At 19.7% G+C, this 26,798-nt stretch overlaps 7 protein-coding genes across 7 annotated transcripts in view; 6 read left to right on the forward strand and 1 right to left on the reverse strand. All coding sequences in view use genetic code 6, as the record gives it.

The window, feature by feature from the left end:
- Positions 1 to 903: 903 nt before the first annotated feature.
- Positions 904 to 1,853, forward strand: TTHERM_000985199 (hypothetical protein; the record flags this gene model as incomplete). Its single annotated transcript, XM_012796567.1, has 2 exons — positions 904 to 1,624; positions 1,852 to 1,853. Coding segments are annotated over 2 exons (723 nt in total).
- A 1,300-nt stretch (positions 1,854 to 3,153) lies between these two features.
- On the forward strand, positions 3,154 to 4,004 carry TTHERM_00985200 (hypothetical protein; the record flags this gene model as incomplete). The annotated part of the gene is made up of 4 exons (XM_001012071.2): positions 3,154 to 3,186; positions 3,246 to 3,626; positions 3,674 to 3,844; positions 3,918 to 4,004. The coding sequence occupies 4 exons, from the start codon at positions 3,154 to 3,156 to the stop codon at positions 4,002 to 4,004; spliced, it is 672 nt and encodes a 223-aa protein (XP_001012071.2).
- Positions 4,005 to 12,049: 8,045 nt separating this feature from the next.
- On the reverse strand, positions 12,050 to 12,487 carry TTHERM_000985227 (hypothetical protein; the record flags this gene model as incomplete). The annotated part of the gene is made up of 2 exons (XM_012796568.1): positions 12,050 to 12,275; positions 12,333 to 12,487. The coding sequence occupies 2 exons, from the start codon at positions 12,485 to 12,487 to the stop codon at positions 12,050 to 12,052; spliced, it is 381 nt and encodes a 126-aa protein (XP_012652022.1).
- A 231-nt stretch (positions 12,488 to 12,718) lies between these two features.
- TTHERM_000985228 (hypothetical protein) lies at positions 12,719 to 13,285 on the forward strand (the record flags this gene model as incomplete). Its single annotated transcript, XM_012796569.1, has 5 exons — positions 12,719 to 12,826; positions 12,921 to 12,972; positions 13,043 to 13,082; positions 13,163 to 13,208; positions 13,259 to 13,285. The coding sequence occupies 5 exons, from the start codon at positions 12,719 to 12,721 to the stop codon at positions 13,283 to 13,285; spliced, it is 273 nt and encodes a 90-aa protein (XP_012652023.1).
- A 1,060-nt stretch (positions 13,286 to 14,345) lies between these two features.
- TTHERM_000985229 (hypothetical protein) lies at positions 14,346 to 15,070 on the forward strand. Its single transcript, XM_012796570.1, has 3 exons — positions 14,346 to 14,372; positions 14,426 to 14,806; positions 14,855 to 15,070. The coding sequence occupies exons 2-3, from the start codon at positions 14,547 to 14,549 to the stop codon at positions 14,970 to 14,972; spliced, it is 378 nt and encodes a 125-aa protein (XP_012652024.1). The 5' UTR covers positions 14,346 to 14,372; positions 14,426 to 14,546; the 3' UTR covers positions 14,973 to 15,070.
- Positions 15,071 to 21,492: 6,422 nt separating this feature from the next.
- TTHERM_00985230 (transmembrane protein, putative) lies at positions 21,493 to 24,506 on the forward strand (the record flags this gene model as incomplete). Its single annotated transcript, XM_001012074.2, has 6 exons — positions 21,493 to 22,153; positions 22,206 to 22,683; positions 22,742 to 23,086; positions 24,007 to 24,064; positions 24,237 to 24,428; positions 24,480 to 24,506. The coding sequence occupies 6 exons, from the start codon at positions 21,493 to 21,495 to the stop codon at positions 24,504 to 24,506; spliced, it is 1,761 nt and encodes a 586-aa protein (XP_001012074.2).
- Positions 24,507 to 25,734: 1,228 nt separating this feature from the next.
- The window catches only part of TTHERM_00985250 (hypothetical protein), a gene marked incomplete at both ends in the record, with an annotated part of 2,854 nt that continues 1,790 nt past the window's right edge, over positions 25,735 to 26,798 (forward strand). Inside the window, 4 exons of the mRNA XM_001012076.3 lie at positions 25,735 to 25,752; positions 25,802 to 26,191; positions 26,240 to 26,482; positions 26,738 to 26,798. The exon at positions 26,738 to 26,798 is cut by the window's right edge and continues 321 nt beyond it. Coding sequence (XP_001012076.3) covers positions 25,735 to 25,752; positions 25,802 to 26,191; positions 26,240 to 26,482; positions 26,738 to 26,798 — 712 coding nt within the window. The remainder of the gene's footprint in view (positions 25,753 to 25,801; positions 26,192 to 26,239; positions 26,483 to 26,737) is intronic.

The following is a 26,798-nucleotide window of genomic DNA, read 5'->3' on the forward strand; positions in this document are numbered from 1 at the left end:
ATTAGGGAATTAATATAAACATTATTTATATTTTTTTCTTATCGAATTTAATTAGGTTATTAATTTAATTTGAATTCTAAGGATATAATTTTTTTTGATCAAAATTAATTAGAAAATTTAATATTATAAAAATAATAATAATAATGAGAAAATTTATTTCTGAGATAAAATATTTTTGTAACTTTATTTTGTTATGATTTTTTTCCTATTTTAAAAATAAAAATATCATTTAAAAATTGACAATTCTTTTTAATAAAAAAAAAAATGTAACTACAAATTATTTCACCTAAAAGAATAAAAACAAATATTTATTAAAATAAATAATGAAAAAGTTTTATTTCTTGAAAAATAAGATGATTTATTTAAAATGAGATTGCTTATTTAATCTAATTATGATAAAATATTAATTATTTATGATATTAAAAAATAATAATGCATTCATAATTGATTTAAAAAATAAATAAATACGAATGATATTTAAGAAAGTAATTTAATTTTTAGCCAAAATAAGCTTTTTTGAATTTGATTTTACAGTTTTTAAAATTTTTGTAAAAATTTGAGATAAAAGTATTTTTTTTATCTTTTGATTTTGATCAGAAAAATTTTATAATTAAAGGATGAGATAAATATTATTTATATTATTTTATTGATCAAATTAATTAAGTTAATAATTTGATTCATATTTAAAAAGATAGAATTTTTTTAGTTTATTTTTTTTTGATCAAAATTAATAAGGAATATTAATTTGATAATAATTTTGAGATAAAATTTTTTTTTTTGAGATAAATTAATTTCCTTATTTTATCTCTAATAATTTTTAATCATCTATCTATAAATAACAGTCCCATTTCACAAATTAGTAATAATCTTTAATAAAAAAAATAAAAGCAAATAATAAATACCATGAATTGCTTTAAAGAGTCTTTAAATCTTTAAAAAAAAAATTATTTATAGATAAATGATCAGATTATTTAATTTAGCTAATAAGAATAAAATGTTAATAATGATATTTTAAAATAAAAATAAATTATTGATTTAAAAAATGAAAAAAATATAATTGAAATTTAATAAAATAATTTATCAGTTAATTTTTAAAGTGATGAAGAATAAGAGGAAGAAAATAAAAATGATAAATAAAACATTGAAGAATAAGAAAATGAATTGAATATTAATAAAAAGAGAAAATTTGATGAATTTAATGATGAAGAAATATCATAAACATAGGAATTAGATTCATACACTGAAATTTTGGTGGATGTTCCAGCTAAAAAACAAAGTTCTAGCAATAGGAATAAATTTGAAGGTCCATTCGAAATGAAAGGCTTTGAGTGGTTTGAAAAAAATGGCTTAAAATATCTTAAAATTATAAAAAATGAAATTTAAGATATAAATTTAAATTGTTTTAAATCAAAAGTATCTCAAAAAAGTGATATGGGAAAATAGATTCATAAATTGATTAAAAAATATATAGACACAGAAAACGAATGTGTTTTTGATGAATTTTTTAATTAAGAAGAGAAGATTTATATTAAATATTAAATTGATCAAACAATTAAATACTTAAAATTAAGAGGTATGGATACATTTTATACTGAAAAACTTTTAAAGAGTGAATAATCTTAATGTAAATATATAGATCTTTTAGCTGTAAATAAAAAAAATAAATAATGTATAATTGTAGATTGGAAGTTTTAAAATAAAACATAAAATCATATTATTAAATATGGGGATTAGCATTTCATTTAGTAGATAAATGCAGCTATGAATGAATTTTAAGACTATAATATAACAATTTTAATTGTTCCTCTATAGAATTTAAGAAATTTTTAATTTATTGAATTTACAAAATAGGATGTTGAACTTGTGTAAGAAGATTAGCTATAGTTAAAATCGTACTAAAATTAAAAAATGTATTTACTGAATTAAAAATTTAAGGATAATATTCATTTAAATTAATGTACACTTGATTCAAATTTTACCAATTTAACTCTTTAATAATATGCTTAACTCTTATACAACAGTGAAGATTCTTAATAAATTAATCATTTTTTAAATATTGATAATTGTTAAAATTATAAAGACATATCTGAAATAAGCACCTCTAAATATATAACTAAATTAGATTAATTTTTTATCATAAATATTTTACTCAAAAATATGATGAATAAAAAAAAATAAGACAAATTAAATAAAATTATTGATTGAATAAAATTTGTTTTATATTTATTTTTATAAATCCTTTTTATTAGAATATTCCATTGTTTAAAAATCATAAAATTTTTTTTTTCTCTTCAAACCCAAATTAAATATTTATTAATTTAATTTAATATTATTGTGAATTATTAAATTAAAAATAATACTAAAAATTTCAATTTATTTTTTAATATTTAAATGAAGTATTTTAATTATCATAAAATTAAATTGTTAGAATTATTTAAAGATAAAAAAAATATTTATTAATAAAATTATTATTTATGAAATAAAATCTATTAAAACTAATTATTTTGATAGAAGGAATATTTAATTTGTATGTATTAATTATTATTTTTTTAATTAAAAGTAGATTAATATTTACTAGTAAGGATACTTTAAATATGAAAGCTCACTATATTTGTATTTACTTGAAAAAGAGTTTGAAAAATTCTTCAAAAGAAGGTTAAAAAATGTAAGTTAAAAACATCATAATTTATACTCATTTATTTTTGACAATAAAATTTTGAATCATTCAGAAATTTGGGAAAATTAAAAAAATAGTTAATATCGAAGATGTATGCTATGTTATTCGATTTAAAAATGGCTAAAAAAATACTAATAAAAGTAAAATTTATAATTATTTATCATGTTATTTTGATACAAAAGTTTCTTAATTTATAAATAACAGTAAAAAAAATAAGCAAATAGTTTGGTGAATTTAATTCTTCATAAAAAGAAAAGTTATTAAATTTGTAATTAAAGAATAAGTTCTATTTGAATACTACAAAAGTTATGAGTTATAAAATAACTTTGTTTATTTAGGTTTTGATATACTTAGTAAAATAAGTAAAGTTGCAAAATATAGCTGATGTATGTTTAATACCTAGCTAATACTTTTAAAACTAAGAAGATACATGTTTATTTTGCATGGAAAACTGTAGTTTATGCTATACTGTAGAAATGTGCTTGTAATGTATGCCAGGATACAGTTTAGTAAACATTTTTTATTTTTAAAGTTAAAATAATTCATTATTTTTTTATAGAACAATTAGGGGTAGTGCGTAAGCAGTTGTGGAGCGGATTAACTTAAAAACTAGTTGGATTAATAATGCGATAGCTTTCCTGATATTAACTGCTAGTAATATAACTATCAAAATTAATGCAATAAATGCAATGATGGGTATATCTTATAAGAAAATGGAATGTGCAAAAATAAATTTTGCTCACAATATTAAGGTACTTTTGACAGTATCACCTAAAAATGTTCTTTAGATGGATTTTTACTGTCAGAGTATATTAGAGAATAGTAGAATTCATAAAATAGTGCCCAGTTTAAGCAGGATTCTTTCAATTTTTAGTACTCCTCTTTAAAAGATAGCCTAAATGAGCAAATAGTAGAAATAAAAGTCTTAGATATTTTAGATCATAAATTAGTATTTTTTTAATTTTTATATTTATAATTTAATAGTTTTTAAAATAGGTAATTGGAAGGACGAATTAATATTTAATATTTTATGATTTCTAAAAAATGTCTGCATTATATCTACTTGATATGTAAGCTCCTATAATTTAGATATAGACAAATGAATAGTAAATGAAGCTTTACGCTTTGGTTTCGCATTACGATAACTTTAATCAAACTTCTTAATATGTTATAAATTAATTAATTCAAATTGATTTGGCTTCATACTAAAAAAATACAATTTTTTAGTATAATAATATAGTAGATCAAGTTTTATTTAACCAATAATATTTAATATTTAGAAGTGGAAGCATTTTAAGCATATTTTCGTTAGTAGATTAGTCTATGAAGTAATTAAAAACAAGTATAAATATAAGTAGCTTTTGCTTTCTATAAGAAGAAGAAATTATTTTAATTTTAGATAATTAAAATAACATTTTTCTAACAAATCCTTCATTAACAGGATATAACTAAATCTATTTAAACTCAAATGAATAATTTGTAATGATAAAATAAAATCTACCTTATAGCATTATAACGGTCATTTAATAAAACTAAGCAAATTTTTAATAAAATTTAGTAGTTTACTTAATTTAAAAATAAGTTGATTCTTCAAATTAGACTCACTACAACTTAGGATAGGTTTTTTTTAATTATTTTTTGTTAAATAATACTTAATTTTTATTAGTAAATATAATAAGTGGAATACTACGGATAAGTGATCCAAATAACTAATTAGAAAAATTTAATATATTTGATTTCTAGCACTGGTAAAGTTTATTTAATTTATCAATTAAAACTTAAAATTATTTTTTTTAAATTATCTACTTTAAAATATTGATATAATTTATTCAAAAATAGAAATTTAAATCTGGAATCTGTCTAAATTAGTGTCGACAGTAATTATCAAAAACAGTATACAAAATTATATATAAGATGAATGGATAATAGTAGCATTTGAAGAAAATATTTAGGTTTATCTAAATTCTTAAGATGGTTCTCAACTCACTACTTAATACTATAATATTCCTTTTAGATCATAAATAAACACAATAATCTATTACTAAAATTATATTTTAGTTAGCGTCTTTAATAGCATTTATTCTATTTAATATTTCTAATAACAAAAAAATGGACAGATTTTACAAAGCTTTGCTTAAAGTAATTGTTCAATAAAAATTCCTAAAAAAATATAAAAAACTTTAATTTTCAGCGATGATGGAAATAAAGTATCCAAATTAATTATCATTTATGACACAGAATATTTGATTGTTGGTTCTTATTAGGATTAATAAATACTCTTTAGAGATTAAATTGAAGCAAATATCTCTTTTAGCATGATCTAATAATCAATTTTAATATTATTTGCAGAATCATAGTTAATATAAACTAACTTAGTGAATTTTCAAAAACAAGTAACATAATTTTAAAACATTCTTTTATAAAAAGTTGAAAATGGTAATATTTATGTGTTAGAATAAATTAGTACATAGGATTGCTTAAAAGTATAGCTTAATACTTTATCATCTGGCCAAAATTAAGTCTGCTTACTTTAAACTCCAGTAAATTCTAATTATAAAAGTTTCTGTGATTGTGATATTAAAATAATGGAAAATAATTTAATTATCTTTGCTTAGTCCACAATATTTTTTGTAATCTATAGATATGATTGCTAAATTCTCTTAGAATAAAATAATTATATTTTAAATATATTATTAATTGACTCTAATACTTTGGTAATTTAAAACTAAGGTATTTCAATATTACAGTTAAATAAAAATAATGCTCTAATTAGTATTAATGTTTATAATTAAATCAAGAAATATACTTTAATAAAAAATATTTTAGTGATTTGTATAGAGTTTTGGTTGCTTGCTGGAGGAACTTAAAACCCAATGGTAAAAATAAACCTTAATGAATATGTTAACTATTATTCATAATAATTAAATGAATTTTTTTACGATTATGCTGTATCCAACTTTATAGTAAAAATAAAAGGATAAAATTTATAGTATATGGATATGTCATATCCTTTCTTCTCTTATTAATCAGTATCGTTTTAAGATAATATAAGCACAGTTGAAGAAGTATAAAACTCAAATTATCTTCTGCTCATAAGATTTATAAATGTAATTAATTTTATTATTAATATATTATTAATAGATTTAACATTTACATTCATTAAAAATTAAAAATTTTTTCATCTTTTTCTTAAAATAATTTAAATTTAATTTAGGATAAAAATAATGCAGTTATATTAGATGGCCATAATAATACTTACATTTATATAAACAAGAATTTAGGAAATATAATGTATTTCTTAAATAGTTATTTATTCATGCAATATCCTTCAAATTAATTACTAGTTATATAAGGAATTTATAAAGTAAATTAAAACCTACTTTTTAAATTCAAATCTCCATACGCATTTACTAATGATATTTAATAAATAATTGGAGATATAAGCTCTAAATAAATATAAATATACTCTCTTAGAGATGGGTCTTAAAAAGTATACATAAGTAAATTTTTAATTATGTAATATTCAATAACAATTTTTTCAAAGATAGTGTAGATAATTTAAGCGGTCAGTTAACAAATTATATAGAAAATACAGAAATTTACATGACAATTAATATAAGCAGTTTTGGTAGTATATTATTCGTAGATTTATTAACCTGTAAAATGATTTAAGTATAGATACCTATGTCCTATTAAATTTTAAGAAACGATGATATGCTTTTTATAAGTGTAATTAACTTTTAAAACTAATAGACTCTTATAGATTCAAAATTGAATATTCTTTAAGATGCAATGATGAGACTTTAGGGATACATAATTTCTTTATTATGGAAAGAAAATAACTATTATTATTTTATCTCAATCTCATAGAACAAGTTTACTGTATTTAATACTAATGGCTCAATTATATTTTAAGAAGATGTTGTTATTACTGACATTGTTGCAAATAACTAATAATTAATATTTTTCTAACAATAATAAATTGCTCAATACTCAATTAACATAAATAGGAAAAAAATTATTAAAATAAACTCATTCTAAATCAACAATCAATACCTAACTTTTAATATTGATTTTTATAATAGGTTAATTTATATATAATTTTTAAGCTAACTTTAGGTCATTTAGATTGATACCCTTAATTTAGTTCAGTCTATATAAATCTAGAATGATTATGTATATATTGGAGACGATAAAATAAATTAGGTAAATTTTAAATTGTAATTAAAAAATATTTATTTTTTTTTTAATTTAAAGATATAAATTTATAGATAAGCAAATTAAATAATAGTATTCTAATTGTTTAAAGAATAACTGAGATATTTTCCATTAAACTTTGATTTAACAAAAAAAATATTCTTTATAGATAGCGAATTAGGGATAATTGTTATCTGTGATACAACAATACTACAAATTTATGTATTATAGTATATTGGCTATTTTTAGCTAAGCAGTTTTTCATTCACTCCTTAATCATCAAATCTTGATATTTTTAAAATTAGATTTATTTATAATTACCATTTATCAATACTTATATTTAGTTAAGCAGGATAATTCTATTTTATTGATATTAACTATTTATACTACAATCAGCAAAGCATTAAAATGGTCTATGATAACTAATCAGCTCTCTTTGGAGAAAACAATCAAAATATAATAATGCTTAATAATGATATCAATTACCTTTCTATTTATGATAGTGTAACCTAATAGATTTAAGATAGTATAGTTTTTAAGTAAAATATAGATTTAAATGACATAGAAAATTATTAGATTGCCATTCTTCGCTAAATCAACCTTATTATCTGTATAAGAAAGAAAGATTATTATATTATTTAGATTTTTCCTTTAAAAACAATTTAATAACAAACTCTTTCTGATGTTTAAAATATTTATATTTCAGATAATTATGGTTTAATTCTTTATAGTAATTCAATCTAGCAAATATATTTATTTAGCCAAAAAGATTAATAATTTGTCATACTAAAATAAAATTAATAATATATAGGTAAAATTATCTTTATAAACGAAAGATTTATATGTGTTTAAGTCATAAATTTAGGCTAATAATAATTGTCTATATTCGACACATTGTCCCAGAAATAAATTCCTTTTCCATTTAATAAGGTATCATTAATTTGTTAAATTTTAATATAAATTATTTAAAATAAATTAAACTTATATAGCATATATTAATTTTATTACAGAATTAACAAATAAACATATTTTTTTAATTTAAAATATATATTTAAAATATAAAACCTATTTTATTTAATTTGAATTGATTCTTCTTCTGGCTAATTTGCATTAAATTATTTATTTTTTAAATTAAAGAAACATAAATAATTTTATAATATGTAAATATTAGGGGTAAGCAATAGATCTGAAGATTAAGAATTTTCTTATAGTTTAATAAGTATCTAAAGATAAAACATCTCTCCAGATATTTTAATTTAATTAAAAGGATATTACATTCATTTTTTACTATTACTAGTATAATGGATAATTTTAAATTAAATAACTATTTAATTAACAATTGATTAAAAATGTTCATAGCATTTACATAATGGGTATGTAAAATAATTTAAATACACTAATTTTGAAAATTAAAGAAAGTAAAAGTTTTATTTTACTTTCTGAAACCATTTAAATAAAATAGCTAGCCTTGCCATGCTCAAATAATACTAAAATAAAAGCAGAAAAAGATTATTTTTATTACATTTGTCCTTATGCTTCATTTATTTATGACATAAGCGCAACATTTATCTAAAGTATTAAGTATACATTTAGCTCTAATTTGACTATTTAAGATATATCCTACTTAAACTATAATATTTTTATTATAAATTTGTCATAAAGTTAAATAGATTTATATGAAATAAACTATAAATTTAAGAATAAAATATAATCACTTACTAAAATCATCAATCCTAAAGTTTATAATTATTAATTTAATCAAAAAAATGACACTATTTAACTCACAATCTATGGAGTTTCTGATTTTAATTTATTTTAAGCTACCATAAATTATTAATCAAAAAGGTTCAAATACTAAATAGCTTAGTATTTAAATTAAAATTTAGTCTAGGTTACAACATAAAGCTACATAGATAACTATAAGGTACTTTATTTATTTAATATTTAATTTTTTGTTAAATAAAATTTATTTTTAAAAGCACATTGTACTATAATAATAAATATCCTAAACTATCTAATCTCTAAGATACCAAATATACTTTCAGCCTCCTTCTAATATGTAAAAATTTTATTTTTCTTATTTATTTATTTATTTTTGCTAATTTAAAATAGTAATTAATTTCCAGTGATCAATTCTTATTAAAGCTCAGATATTGTAGAAATATATTCAGCAGATGGCATAAATAGCAACTAAAAATATTAATTACAAATTTCTTCAACTGAATTCATATCAGATTAATTTAAGAAATTAAAATTAGGAAATATGATTCTCAATATTAACTTGATTGACTCTCTAAATTTTAATTAGTATTAATATTTAGAATAACTTTAATTCTCTAATATGACAATACAGTTTGGCTAACAAAATGGATCTATATTTTTGAATTCTTATAAAAAGCTAATAATAAATGAAATAAAAATCATTAATTAAGTAATTACAACTTAGTTCATCTTTTAAAATATCACTGATATTTTAATTAACAACCTGGAAATTTAAAATGTCACTTTTTAGTCTTAGTCTTACTTTTTTTCATTCTAAGAAATCTAGTAAATTATGATAAGAAATCTTTCTATATACTAGAGCAACTTTAATCAGACAATGATTTTGGTGAATAATTCAAATAATATTTAAATGTAAAATATCTTCATTGCTAACACCAATTTTTCTCAAGGATTAATTTTTGTAAATTAATCTGAAAATTTTTTTAGTGATTAGATTTAAGCTTAATGGAATCAGATAAATTAAAAAAATTTAAACAATAAAATAAATCCCTACTTGTTCAATTTTTTATAAGTTAAATAAGTTTAATTTGATAATATTTCTTTTAGTAACTCATTGAATTTAGGATTTGTTAACTTCACTGGCTTGATGATAAATTTTCAATTTCTTTATTCTATTAGCATAAAAAATTCAAAATTTAATGAAATTAAATAAAAAATACCTATTATTTAAGTTACTTATGGAATCAGCGCAACCATAGAAAATTTGTAAGTTAGTAAAATGAATAGCTCGAATTTTATTCTTTTGTCTTTGGTAAGTTAGCTTGAGTTAACAAATTTAAGCTTTTTTAATATAAATGAGCCTTTTTTTTAAATACCTAAGTTAGAATCTTCTTTTCTTCCTTAATTCCATAATTATTTATTGAGTCTTGGTGGAATAAATAGTCTTATGGTCTAAAATTTGTAAATGTCTTATTGCTATAATATTGGGATGCTAAATGTAATTGAATTTTAAGTGGGATTAGATGCAGTTTAAAATAGTAATTAAATGCAGGCAAACTTAATTAAAATTTCTGATTCTTAATCTAATCTAAGTGAACCAGCTATAAACTTAAGAAATAAATAATTAATTATCTCTTAACTAACAGTAAAAAATGTTATATTTAAAAGTCATATTATGAACCTCAATTAGCAATCTTATTTCTAAATGAATCAATCTTAATTTATTAATATCTAACTGAAAGAATAGTCAACAACAATATATAATAATTAAATTTCAATAATTGAAATATCATATGTGAAATTTTAAAATATCTCTTCATAATAATATCCTGCTGTAATTTTAAGTAAGTCTGTAGATAATTTTAGTATTCATAACTGTACTTTTAGGTAAAACTAAAATCTACAAACAAATATATCAGTTTCATCTAATAATGATAATAACAGTAATTTTAATATTTAGAATTGTAATAATTTGATAATAGATGATTCATTATTTGTACAAAACACATGCTTCAGTAATGGAGGAGGAATTTACTTATTTCAAATTCAAAATTCTCTCATAAATAACACCAAGTTTATTTTAAACTAAGCATAATAATATTCGGGAGGAGCAATTTATGCTTCTAATTCTAATATTAATATTAATTAATGTCTCTTTTAAGACAACATATCAAAAAAGGAAAGAGGTGGAGCTATCTATTCTGATAAGACTTATATCTAACTAGTTAATTCAAATATCATAAATAATATTGCATATGTGGGTGGTGGAATTTATTATAACAAAATAAATACAATAAATATTGATAAATCTAGCTAAATTTATTAAAATAAAGGTATTAATATTAATAATTTATTTATTTACTTTATATTGAAATTATATTATAAATAGGTAAGTTTTATGGAAATAACTTAGGCTCTTATCCTAAAAAACTATTAAAAGTAGATTTAAAAACTAAATAGGTTTATAAAAAGATAATCATTAAAAATTTTTAAAGTGGAAACTATACTAAATAACCTATATATGTTTAGTATTTTGATGAAGAAAATTAAATACTAAACTTTAATATTGCAGATTTAACTAGCTAATTTTCTTCTAGCATTAAATAAGAAATAGAAAATTATTAAATAGCAATTTTAAATCCTTCAAATGTGAAAAATCTAACAATAATATTAGGATAATAATTATAATATATAAAATCTATCAATTTATTTTAACTAAATATGACAGCAGGAAATTACTATGAAACAGATTTTAAATTGGTTCTATTCTCACAATTTTTTGGTGAGTAACTTGCTATAGATTTACTGCTTAATTTTAGAAAATGCAAAATAGGAGAAATATTATATCATAAGCAGGGATATATTTCGTAAATAATTTTTTTTATTAATTATTTATTAAATTATTTAATTTTATCCATAATTAAGTTGCGATCAGTGTCCCGAAGGGAGTTATTCGTTTGTTAACCCATATTAAAAATCTGAAAATAGTCTAGTTCAATGCCAGAAATGCCCTTTATAATATGCAAAGAAATGTTACTCTAATCAAATAATTTTAAATTAACATTTCTGGAGAGAATCAAATTTAACAGATAATATTTTTCCGTGCTATATGCTAGGATGTAATGAATCTGCTTACAATTCAATAAATGGATGCATAAAAGGTTATATTGGCCCCTTATGCAATTCTTGTGATTATAAGGGAATATATTGGGGAAATAGTTATGCTTAAAATGGTAAATATTGCTATGAGTGTGGTAAAATAGTAAATTTGTACATCTTCGTGGCACTATCTATTTTATTTTACTCATTATACATACCATTAAGTGTGTATTCATAGATCAAAACTAACATATTGATTATCAAAATTGAATATTTAAGAAAGTTAGAGGTGTTATTTTTAAGCAAAACTAAATTTTTAGGTTCTGATAAAGGAATAATATTAAAGATCTTTTTTCATTACTTCCAGATATTTTCATCTTCTATAAATGTAATTAACTAAATTCCTGAGATATTTGGTAATTTATTTAAATTAGGAGGTGATCCAGCTTAGGTAACTTATACAAGTTTAGATTGTATTTATAAGGATTGGGTTATTTCTTAGCTTTGGTTTAGTCGATTAATAATGTAATTTGTTTAAATAATAATAGTGACTGGACTTGTTCTATTATCTAGATATATACTACCTAAAAATATAATATAATTTTATAAAAAAAAGATATACTTAATATTTATTTACTTTTTTTATTACTCGTCTCTTGTTAAAATGCTCATGTCTCTTTGCATATGCAAATCAATTGGAAATAACTCTTATATGTTAAATGATTTTCTTTAAAAGTGCTGGACAAGCTAACATTTATTATTTTCTTTCGGATTAATATATCCGTTAACCATTATTTGCTCAATTGGAATACCATTTATTTTTTATTTGAAAATAAAATCTGCTATAGAAAATAAAAAATAAGAAAATATTTAATTTATCTTGTCTTATTACTTTATATTATAAGGATATAAAAATTAATTTTATTATTGGGAAATTCTCAAGATGTTACTAAGATTAATTATTATGATTATATTGAATTTAGATATTTAAAATGCAATTTAAAGATAGATGATATTAGTTGTATGCTTTGTCTAAATAATAGTGACAATCTGTATGAATCCTTATAAGTAAAAATAATTGCAAAATTTAGAAATTTTGCTGCTTTCAGTTTTAATAATTAGTCTAGCTCTGTAAACGATAATATATATGTTAGATGATAATTTCGAGAAAACTTTAATTTTAATAATTATCATATTTATTTTTAATCTTTATAATTTGATAAAGATAATTTTTGAATATTATAAATCTGCTTTAGAATTAGCTTTAAGGTCTAAAAGTAAAAAATTTAAAATAATCTTAAATTTTTTAAATAAATGTAAAATTATTAAGTTTGATATTAAGAAAAGATAAACTTCATTAACAAGAATAAGCCAATTGTGGAAAATTGTAAATAAAAATAAACATTTCTTAAATTATGAATATTAAGTTAGCTTGAAATAACAAACTATATTAAAGAATTAAAAAAGTTATAGCAATTATTCTGCTATACAATAAGGAATCCTCTCATTTAATGTAATTTTTTTAAATAATTTTATTTATAATATCTTATTTTTTAATTTTAGGAAAAGGAAAAAATTATAAACAATTGACTTTAGACAAATATATTAATTATTAAAACTTTTATTTTGTATGTTTCATGTTAATAAAATTAAATTCAAATTTATTTTAATATTTATAAATGCAAAATAATAATAAACATTAATTTAATACCAAGAAATAAAATAAAACAAAAATATAATTTAGAACTAAAATTTAAAAAAATAAGTTTATTGAAGAAAAATTTTTTAAAATGGGTAAAATTAAAAATTTAATATAAAAATGAAAAATCATAAAGATTGAAATAAATTAAAATTATAAATATTATTAATTAAATTCAATTAATTATAAAATTATTTATTTTTACATTAGCCATTCAACAAAATAGTGATCTAAAATCACTAAATTTTTGAATGGCTTTTGGCTATACTTGTAAATATACTTTATTATTTATTAAATAGAATATATTATGACTAATTATATATAGAAGAACTATGTAATTTGTATATGTTATTTATTACATTTTTAATTAAAAATTGGATTAATATGAGCTAATAAGGATTGATTAAATATATGAAGTTCACTATTTTTCTATTCACATGAGAAAAAATATGAAAAATACTTCAAAATAAGGTTAGAAAAATATGCTAAAATATCATAAAATACACTCACTTACTTTTAACAGTGTATTTTTGAAATACAGAAATTTGCTAAAATTAAATTTAATATAGAAATTTTTATGTTATTTGATGCAAAAATGGTATAAAAAATTATTGATAAAAGGAAAATTTATCAAATGTTAATTTAATACAAAAATTTCTTAATTTATAATAAATCAGTAAAAAAATAAGCAAATTTTTTAGTGAAATTCATTCATATAAAAGAAAAGTTATTAAATTTGAAATTAAGGATAAGATTTTATTAAAATACTAAAAACTTATGAGTAATAAATTAGCATTGCTAATTTAGGTTTTGATATACTTAGTACAATAAGTAAAGTTGCAAAATATAGCTGATGTATGTTCAATGCCTGGTTAATACTTTTAAAATTAAGCAGATTAATGTTTATATTGCATGAAAAACTGTATTTTATGTTATACTGCCGAAATATGCATGTAATGTACTTCAGGGTACAGTTTAGTAAACATTTTTTTTTAAGTTAAAAAATTCATTCTTTTTTATAGAACAATTAGGGATAGTGCGTAAGTAGTTGTGGAGTGGATTAACTTAAAAACTAGTTAAATTAACTTTGCGATAGCTTTCCTGATATTAACTGCTAATAATATAGCTATCAAAATTAATGCAATAAATGCAATGATGGATTTATCTTAAATCAAAATGGAATGTGCAAAAATAAATTTTGCTCACAATATTAGGGTATTTTTGACAGTATCACCTAAAAATGTTCTTTAGATGGATTTTTACTATCAGAGTATATTAGAGAATAGTAGAATTCATAAAATAGCGCACAGTTCAAGCAGGATTCTTTCAATTTTTAGTATTCCTCCTTAAAAGATAGCTTAAATGAACAAATAGTAGAAATAAAAGTCTTAAATATTTTAGATCATAAACTAGTATTTTTTTAATTTTTATATTTATAATATTAATAATTTTTGAAATAGGTAATTGGAAGGACGAATTAATATATAATATTTTATGAATACTAAAAGATGTCTGCATTATATCTATTTGATATGTAAGCTCCTATACTTTAGATGCAGATTAATGAATAGCAAATGAAGCTTTACACTTTAGTTTCACATTACAATAGCTTTAATCAAACTTCTTAATATGTTTTAAATTAATTAGTTCAAATTGACTTGGTTTCTTACTAATAAAATACAATTATCTAGTATAATAAAATAGTAAATCAAGTTTTATGTAATCAATAATATTTAATATTGAGAAGTGGAAGTATTTTGAGTATATTTTCGTTAGCTGATTAGTCTATGAAGTAATTAAAAACAAATATAAATATAAGTTACTTTTGCTTTTTATAAGTAGAAGGAATTATTTTAATTTTAGATAATAAAAATAACATTTTTCTAACAAATCCTTCGTTCACAGGATATAACTAAATCAATTTAAACTCAAAAGAATAATTTATTATGATAAAATAGAATCTACCTTATAGCATTATTACAGTCATTTAATAAGACTAAGCAACTTAACAGTAAAGCTTAGTAATTTACTAAATTTAAAAATAAGCTGATTCTTCAAATTAGATTCACTACAACTTAGGATAGGTTTTATTTTTTTTTTTTGTTAAATAATTCTTAATTTTTATTAGTAAATACAAAAAATAGAATACAACGGGTAAATGATTCAAATAACTAATTAGAAAAATTTAATATATTTGATTTCTAGTGCTGGTAAAGTATTTTAATTAAAAAATTAAAACTTAAAATTATTTTTTTAAATTAATTATGTTAAAATATTGAAAAATTTTATTCAAAAATAGAAATTTAAATCTGGAATCTGTCTAAATTAGTATCAACAGTCAATATCAAAGACTGTATACAATTTTTTATTTAAGATGAGTGTATAATAGTAGCATTTGCAGAAAACATTTATGTCTATCTAAATTCTTAAGATGGATCTCAACTCCTTATTTAATACTATAGTATTCCTTTTATATCATAAATAAACACAATAATCTATTACCAAAATTCTATTTTAGTGAGCGTCTTTAATAGCATTTATTCTATTTAATATTTCTAATAACAAAAAAATGGACAGATTTTACAAAGCTTTGCTTAAAGTAATTGTTCAATAAAAATTCCTAAGAAAATATAAAAAACTTTAATTTTCAGCGATGATGGAAGTAAAATATCCAAATTAATTATCATTTATGACACAGAATATTTGATTGTTGGTTCTTATTAGGATTAATAAATACTCTTTAGAGATTAAATTGAAGCAAATATCTCTTTTAGCATGATCTAATAATCCATTTTAATATTATTTGCATAATCATAGTTAATTTTAGTTAACTTAATAAATTTTCAAAAACAAGTGACATAATTTTAAAACATTCTTTTATAATAAGTTGAAAATGGTAATATTTATGTTTTAGAATAAATAAGTACATAGGATTGCTTAAGCGTATAGCTTAATACTATATCATCCGGATAAAATTAAATCTGCTTACTTTAAACTCCAGTAAATTCTTATTATGAAAGCTTCTGTAATTGTGATATTTAAATAATGGAAAATAATTTAATAATATTTTCTTAATCAACATTTTTTTTTGTGGTTTATAGATATGACTGCTAAATTCTATTAGAATAAACATTTTATGTTTTAAATATATTATTAATTGACTCTAATACTTTATTACTTTCAGGCGCAGATATTTCAATATTATAGTTAAATAAAAATGATGCTATAACAAATATTGATATTTATTATCCAATCAATAAATTTAGTTTAATAAAAAATATTTTAGTGATTTGTGTAGAGCTTTAATTAAATCAAGGAGGAATTTAAAATCCAATGATAAAAGTCAACCTTAATTAATACGTTAACTTTTATTCATAATAATTAAATGAATTAAATTATGATTATGCTGTATCTAACTTTATAGTAAAAATAAATGGATAAAATTTATAGTATATGGATATGTCATATCCTTTCTTTTCTTATTAATTAGTATCATTTTAAGATAATATATTCACAGTTGAATAAATTTAAAACTCAAATTATCTTCTGCTCATAAGATTTATAAACGTAATTAGCTTTATTATTTATATATTATTATTCATATATTTAACATTTACAATAATAATTTTTGAATTTTTAGATACTTTTTTAAAATTATTTCAATTAAATTTAGGATAAAAATAATGCAGTTATATTAGATGGCCATAATAATACTTACATTTATATAAATAAGAATTTAGGAAATATAATGTATTTCTAAAATAGCTATTTATTCATGTAATATCCTTCAAATTAATTACTAGTTTTATAAGCAATTAATAAAGTAAACTAAAATCTATTTTTTAATTATTAATCTCCATATTCATTAACCAACGATATTTAATAAATAATTGGAGATATAAGTCCTAGTTAAATATCAATATACTCTCTGAGAGATGGTTCTTAAAAAATATATTTAAGTAAATTTTTTCATATGTAAAATTCAATTAAATTGTTTTTTTAAAGATAAAGTAGCTAATTTAAAAGGTCAGTTAACAAATTTTATAGAAAATACAGAAATTTATATGGCAATTAATATAAGCAGTTTTGGTAGTATATTATTCGTAGATTTATTAACCAGCAAAATGATTAAATTAATGAAACCTAAATCTTATTAAATTTTAAGAAACGATGAAAAATTTTTTATCAGTGTTATTAACTTTTAAAACTAGCAAACTCTTATAGATTCAAAATTGAACATTCAATAAGATACAATGAAGAGACTGTAAGGATACATAATTTCTTTGTTATGGAAAGAAAATAACTATTATTATTTTATCTCAATTTCATAGAACAAATTTACTGTATTTGATACTAATGGCTAGTTTATATTTTAAGAAAGTATTGCTATTTCTGATATTGTTACAAATAACTAATAATTAATATTGTTCTAAGAATAATACATTACTCAATACACAATTAACATAAATAAAAAACAACTTACTCAAATAAATTCATTCTAAATTAACAATCAATACCTAACTTTTAATGTTGATTTTTATAATAGGTTAATTTATGTCTAACTTTAAAACTAACTTTAGGTCCTTTAAATTGATAGCCTCAATTTAATTCAGTCTATATAAATCTAGAATGATTATGTATTTATTGGAGACGATAAAATAAATTAGGTAAATTAAAATTATATTTTAAAAAATATAAATTTTTTTTATTTTAAGATATAAATTTATAGATAAGCAAATTAAATAATAATATACTAATTATTTAACGAATAAATGAGATCATTTCCATTAAATTTTGATTTATCAAAAAAAACATTCTTTTTAGATAGCGAATTAGGGATAATTATTATCTGTGATGCAGCACTACTACAAATTTATGTATTATAGTATGTTGGCTATTTTTAGCTCAACAGTTTTTCGATCACTCCTCAATCATCAAATCTTGAAATTTTTAAAATTAGATTTATTTATAATTACCATTTATCAATACTTATATTTATTTAAGCAGGATATTTCTATTTTATTGATATAAATTATTTATACTATAATCAGCAAAACATTAAAATGATCAATGATAACTAATCAGTACTCTTTGGATAAAATAATCAAAATATAATAATCCTTAATAATGATATCAATTACCTTTCTTTATTTAATAGTTAAACCTAATAGATTTAGGATAGTTTAGTTTTTAAGTAAAATATAGATCTAAATGACATAGAAAGTTATTAGATTGCCATTCTTAACTAAACCAATCTTATTATCTGTATAAGAAAGAAAGATTATTATATTATTTAGCTTTTTCCTTTAAAAACAATTTCATAGTAAACTCTTTCTGATGTTTAAAATATTTATATTTCAGATAATTATGGTTTAATTCTTTATAGTAATTCAATCTAGCAAATATATTTATTTAGCCAAAATGATTAAAAATTTGTCATACTAAAGAAAAATTAATAATAGATAAGTAAACTAATTTTTATAAATGAAAGATTTATTTGTGTTTAAGTCATCAATCTAGGCTAATAATAATTGTCTATATTCGACACATTTTCACAGAAATAAAATGCTTTTCCTTTTGATAAGGTATTCATTCATTCATTTGTGAAATTTTAATATAAATTTCAATAAATAAATTAAAATTATATAATATATATTAATTATATTGGATAATTCAAAATTAAAAAAAAATATTATTTTAATTTAAAATATTAAAAAATATAAAACCCAAACCACTAAAATTTTTTATATTTAACTTTTAAAAACCCAAAATCAATTATATATTAATCTATTTAATTATTTCTTATGCAAATTTGCATTAAATTAATTATTTTTTAAATTAAAAATACCTAATAAAAAATGTTATAATAGGGGTAAGTAATAGATCTGAAGGTTAAGAATTTTCTTATAATTTAATAACTTGCTACAAACAAAACATCTCTCCAGATATTTTAATTTAATTAAAAGGACGTTTTTTTTGTTTTATACTATTTCTAGTATAATGGCTAATTTTTAATTAAATAACTATTTAATTAACAATACTTTAAAAATGTTCATAGTATTTTCATAATGGGAATATAAAATAATTTAAATGCTCTAATTTTGAAAATTAAAGAAACTAAAAGTATGATTTCAATTTCTGAAAGCACTTAAATAAAATAGCTATTATTGCCTTGCTCAAACAATACTCAAATAAAAGTAGAAAACAATTATTTTTATTACATTTGTCCTTTTGTCTCTTTTATTTATGACATAAGTGCAACATTTATTTAAAGTATCAAGTACTCAATTAGCTCTAATTTGACTATTTATGATATCTCCTATTTAAACTATAATATTTTTATAGTAAAATTATCATACAGTTAAATAGATTTATATGAAATAAACTATAAATTTAAGAATAAAATATAATCACTTAGTAAAATCATCAATCCCAAAATTTATAATTATTTAATCAGTCAAAACAATAACATTATTCAACTCACAATCTATGGAATTTCTGATTTTAATTTATTTTAAGCTACTATTAATTATTAACCAAAGAGGTTCAAATACTAAATAGCTTAGTATTTAAATTAAAACTTAATGTAGGTTACAACATAAAGCTACATTGATAATTATAAGGTATTTTATTTATTTAATATTTAATATTTTGTTAAATCCAATTTATTTTTCATAGCATATTGTCCTATAATAATAAATATCCTAAACTATCTAATCTCTAAGATACCAAATATTCTTTCAGCCTCCTTCAAAGATGTAAAACATTTTTATTTTTCTTATAAACTTAATTTTTGCTAATTTAAAATAGTACTTAGTTTCCAGTTATAAATTCTTTTTAAAGCTCTGATATTGTAGAAATATATTCAGCAGAGGAAATAAATAACAATCAAAAATATTAATTATAAATTTCTTCAACTGAATTCATATCAGATTAATTTAAGAATTTAAAAATAGGAAATATGATTCTCAATTTTAACTTCATTGACTCTCTAAATTTTAATTAATATTAATATTTAGAATAACTTTAATTCTCTAATATGACTATATAGTTTGGCTAACAAAATGGATCTATATTTTTGAATTCTTATAAAAAGCTAATAATAAATGAAATAAAAATTATAAATTAAATCATTACAACTGAGTTTATTATGTCAAATATCACAGAGATTTTAATTAACAACCTGGAAATTTAAAATGTCACTTTTTAGTCTGAATCTTATTTTTTTTCATTCTAAAATATTTAGTAAATTATGATAAGAAATCTTTCTATATACTAAAGTAATTTTAATCAAACAATGATTTTGGTGAATAATTCAAATAATATTTAAATGTAAAATATCTTCATTACTAATAACAATTTTTCTCAAGGATTAATTTTTGTAAATTAATCTGAAAACTTTTTTAGTGATTAGATTTAAGCCTAATGGAATCAGATAAACGATAACAAAAATGTAAACAGTAAAAAAAATCCCTACTTATTTAATTTTTTATAAGTTAAATAAGTTTAATTTGATAATATTTCTTTTAGTAACTCATTGAATTTAGGATTTGTTAACTTCACTGGCTTGATGATAAATTTTCAATTTCTTTATTCTATTAGCATAAAAAATTCAAAATTTAATGAAATAAAATAAAAAATACCTATAATTTAAGTTACTTATGGAATCAGCGCAACCATAGAAAATTTGTAAGTTAGTAAAATGAATAGCTCGAATTTTATTCTTTTGTCTTTGGTAAGTTAGCTTGAGTTAACAAATTTAAGCTTTTTTAATATAAATGAGCCTTTTGTTTAAATACCTAAGTTAGGATCTTCTTTTATTCCTTAATTTGATAATTATTTATTGAGTCTTGGTGGAATAAACAATTTTGTTGTCTAAAATTTATAAATGTCTTATTGCTATAATATTGGGATGCTAAATTTAATTGAGTTTTAAGTGGGATTAGATGCAATTTAAAATAGCAATTAAATGCAGGCAAACTTAATTAAAATTTCTAATTCTTAATCTAATCTAAGTGAACCAGCTTTAAACTTAAGAAATAAATAATTAAGTATTTCTTAACTAACATTAAAAAATATTATATTTAAAAGTCATATTATGAACCTCAATTCGCAATCTTATTTCTAAATGAATCAATCTTAATTTATTAATATATATCTGATAGATTAATCAACGACAATATATAATAATTAAATTTCAGTAATTGAAATATCATAAGTAAAATTTTAAAATATTTCTTCTTAATAATACCCTGCTATATTTTTAACTAAGTCTGTAGATAGCTTTAGTATTCGTAACTGCACTTTTAGATAAAACTAAAATCTATAAACAATAAAATCAATTTCTACTAATAATAATGATAATAATGGTAATTTCAATATTTAGAATTGTAACAGTTTGATAATAGATGACTCATTATTTGTTCAAAATACATGCTTCAGCAACGGAGGAGCAATTTATTTATATTAAATTCAAAAATCTTCTATAAATAACACCACATTTGTTCAAAACTAGGTATAACAATACTCAGGAGGAGCAATTTATACTTCTAATTCTAATATTAATATTAATTAATGTCTGTTTTAAAACAACATATCAAAAAAGGAAAGAGGTGGAGCTATCTATTCTGATAAAACTTACATCTAAGTAGTTAATTCAAATATCATAAATAATATTGCATATGTGGGTGGTGGAATTTATTATAACAAAATAAATACAATAAATATTGATAAATCTAGCTAAATTTATTAAAATAAAGGTATAATTATTGAAAATTTATTTACTTTATAATGAAATAATTATATAAATAGGTAAGTTTTATGGGAATAACTTAGGCTCTTATCCTAAAAAACTATTAAAAGTAGATTTAAAAACTAAATAGGTTTATAACAAAATAATCATTAAAAATTTTTAAAGTGGAAACTATACTAAATAACCGATATATGTTTAATATTTCGATGAAGAAGATTAAATACTAAACTTTAATATTGCAGATTTAACTAGTCAATTTTCTTCTAGTATTAAATAAGAAATAGAAAATTATTAAATAGCCATTTTAAATCCTTCAAATTTGAAAAGTCTAACAATAATATTAGGATAACAATTATAATATATAAAATCTATCAATTTATTTTAACTCAATATAACAGCAGGAAATTATTATGAAACTGATTTTAAATTGGTTTTATTCTCACAATTTTTTGATGAGTACCTTACTCTTGATTTATTACTTAATTTTAGAAAATGCAAAATTGGAGAAATATTATATCATAAACAAGGATATATTTCGTAAATAATTTTTATTATTGTATATTTATTAAATTATTTAATTTTATCCATAATTAAGTTGTGATTAATGTGCTGAAGGGAGCTATTCTCTAGTTGACCCATATCAAAAATCTGAAAATGGTCTAGTTCAATGCTAGAAATGCTCTTTAGAATATTCAAAGAAATGTTACTCAAATCAAATTATTTTAAATTAGCACTACTGGAGAGAGTCGAATTTAACAGATATTGTTTTCGCATGCTATATGTTAGGCTGTAATGAGTCTGTTTATAATTAGATTAATGGATGCATAAAAGGTTATATTGGTCCCCTATGCAACTCTTGTGATACTAAAGGAATACGTTGGGGAACTAGCTATGGTTAAAATGGAAAATATTGCTATGAATGTGGTAAAATAGTAGATGTGTAAGTCTTTGTGGGATTATCTATTTTATTTTACTCATTTTACATATCACTAAGTATGTATTAATAGATCAAAACTAACATATTGATTATCAAAATTGAATATTTAAGAAAGTTAGAGGTGTTATTTTTAAGCAAAACTAAATTTTTAGGTTCTGATACAGGAATAATATTAAAGATCTTTTTTCATTACTTCCAGATATTTTCATCTTCTATAAATGTCATTAACTAAATTTCTGAGACATTTGGTAATTTATTTAAATTAGGAGGTGATCCAATTTAGATAACTTATACAAGTTTAGATTGTATTTATAAGAATTGGGAAATTTCTTAGCTTTGGTTTAATCGATTGATAATGTAATCTGCTTAAATAATAATAGTGACTGGACTAATTCTATTATCTAGATATTCACTACCTAAAAATATGAAAAAATTTTATAAAAAAAAGATATACTTAATATTTATTTACTTTTTTTACTAATCTTCTCTTGTTAAAATGCTCATCTCTCTTTGCCTGTGCAAATCAATTCGAAACAATTCTTATATGTTAAACGATTTTCTTTAAAAGTGCTGGACAAACTAACATTTAGTATTTTCTTTTATAATAATATATCCTCTAACAATAATTTGCTCAATTGGAATACCATTAATATTTTATTTGAAAATAAAATCTGCTATATAAAATAAAAAATAAGAGAATGTTTAATTTATCTTGTCTTATTACTTTATATTATAAGGATATAAAAATTAATTTTATTACTGGGAAATTCTCAAAATGCTTCTAAGATTAATTATTATGATTATTTTGAATTTAGATATTTAAAACGGAATTTAAAGATTGTTGATATTAGTTGTATGCTTTATCTAAATAATGATGACAATCTCTTTGAATCCTTATAAATAAAAACAAATATAAAATTTAGAAGTTTTACTGCTTTCAATTATTATAATTAGTCTAGCACTATAAACGATAATATATATGTAAGATGATAATTTTGATAAAACCTTAATTTTAATAATTATCATTTTTATTTTTAATTTTTATAGTTTGATAAAGATAATTTTTGAATATTATAAATCCGCTTTAGAATTATCATTAAGGTCTAAAAGTAGAATATTTAAGATTATTTTAAATTTGTTATATAAATTTAAGATCATTAAATTTGATATCAAGAATAGATAAACTTCATTGTTAAGAATAAGCCAATTGTGGAAAATTATAATCAAAAATAAGCATCTCTTAAATAATGAATTTGAAATTTCCTTCAAATAGCAAGCTATCTCAAAGAATTAAAAAAATTATAGCAATTATCTTGGTACATAATTTGAACTCCTCACATTTAATGTAATTATTATATAATAATTTTATTTTTAATATTTTATTTTATAATTTTAGGAAAAGGAAAAAAGTATATACAATTGATTTTAGACAAATATTTTCATTTATTAAGTATTTTTCATGTTAATAAAATTATACTCAATTTTATTTTAATATCTATATTTTCAACATAACATTAAACATTAAATAAATACCATGAAGCTATATAAATCAAAATATATATTAAAATTCAAATTTAAAAAAATCAGTAAATGCAAACTTGTATTATTTTTATCTTTATTAAAATTTTTATTTTTATTGATCTTATTTATTAGGGTATTCTATTTAATTTTGTTTAAAAATTGCAAAATATTCTTTAGAAAGCAATTTTTTTTCTAATCAACAAATTAAATGAAATATTAAATGAAATTTTTATAAATTATTTTATTTTCTATAATTTTTAAAAGTTAAATATATTTAAGAGGTGAATTATTAGACTAAAAATAAAACATAAAAAATACCATTTATTTATTGATATTTAAATGAATTATTTTTAATTTCATACAATTAAAATCTTAATAGAATTACTTAAAGATAAAAAAATATTTATTAAATTAACTTATAAATATACATTATTATTTATTCAATAGCATCTATTAAAACTAATTATTTTGACAGAAGGAATATGTAATTAGTATATATTATTTATTGCTTTTTTAATTAAAATTAGGATTAATATTAACTAATAAGGATTGAATAAATATATGAAATTTCACTATTTTTGTATTTTCTTGAGAAAAAATATGAAAGATACATCAAAATAAGGTTGGAAAATGTAAATTAAAAATATCATAATTTAAACTCATTTACTTTCGACAAGGTAATTTTAAAACATTCAGAAATTTGGTAAAATTAAGAAAATTTTTAATATTGAAAGATGCATGTTATTCGATGTCAAAATGGCATTAAAAATATTGATAAAAGGAAAATATATCATTATGTATTATGTTATTTTAATATAAAAATTTCTTAATTTGTAAAAAATCAGTAAAAAAAATAAGCAAATTGTTTGGTGAATTTCATTCATATAAAACAAAAGTTATTCAATTTGAAATTAAGGATTAGGTTCTAATTAAATACTACAAAACTTATGAGTTATAAATTAGCTTTGTTTATTTAGGTTTTGATATACTTAGTAAAATAAGTAAAGCTGCAAAATATAGCTGATGTATGTTTAATACCTAGTTAATACTTTTAAAACTAAGCAGATTAATGTCTATATTGCATGAAAAACTGTAGTTTATGTTTTTCTGCGGAAATATGCATGTAATGTATGCCAGGATACAGTTTAGTAAACATTTTTTATTTTTAAAGTTAAAATAATTAATACTTTCTTATAGAACAATTAGGGGTAGTGTGTAAGCAGTTGTGGAGTGGATTAACTTAAAAACTAGTTTGATTAACAATGCAATAGCTTTCCTGATATTAACTGCTAATAATATAACTTTCAAAATTAATGCAATAAATGTAAAGATGGATACATTTTATTTGAAAATGGAATCTGTAAAAATAAATTTTGCTCACAATATTAAGGTACTTTTGACAGTACCACCTAAAAGTGTTCTTTAGATGGATTTTTACAGTCAGAGTATATTAGAGAATAGTAGAATTCATAAAATAGTACCCAGTTCAAACAGGATTCTTTCAATTTTTAGTATTCCTCCTTAAAAGATAGCTTAAATGAACAAATAGTAGAAATAAAAGTCTTAGATATTTTAGATCATAAATTAGTATTTTTTTAATTTTTATATTTATAATATTAATAATTTTTGAAATAGGTAATTGGAAGGACGAATTAATATATAATATTTTATGATTACTAAAAGATGTCTGCATTATATCTACTTGATATGTAAGCTCCTATACTTTAGATGTAGACTAATGAATAACAAATGAAGCTTTACGCTTTAGTTTCACATTACAATAGCTTTAATCAAACTTCTTAATATGTTTTAAATTAATTAGTTCAAATTGACTTGGTTTCTTACTAATAAAATACAATTATCTAGTATAATAAAATAGTAAATCAAGTTTTATGTAATCAATAATATTTAATATTGAGAAGTGGAAGTATTTTGAGTATATTTTCGTTAGCTGATTAGTCTATGAAGTAATTAAAAACAAATATAAATATAAGTTACTTTTGCTTTTTATAAGGAGAAGGAATTATTTTAATTTTAGATAATTAAAATAACATTTTTCTAACAAATCCTTCGTTCACAGGATATAACTAAATCAATTTAAACTCAAAAGAATAATTTATTATGATAAAATAGAATCTACCTTATAGCATTATTACAGTCATTTAATAAGACTAAGCAACTTAACAATAAAGCT

Source organism: Tetrahymena thermophila (assembly GCF_000189635.1).
Source record: "Tetrahymena thermophila SB210 genomic scaffold scf_8254717, whole genome shotgun sequence".
Lineage (NCBI taxonomy): Eukaryota > Ciliophora > Oligohymenophorea > Hymenostomatida > Tetrahymenidae > Tetrahymena > Tetrahymena thermophila.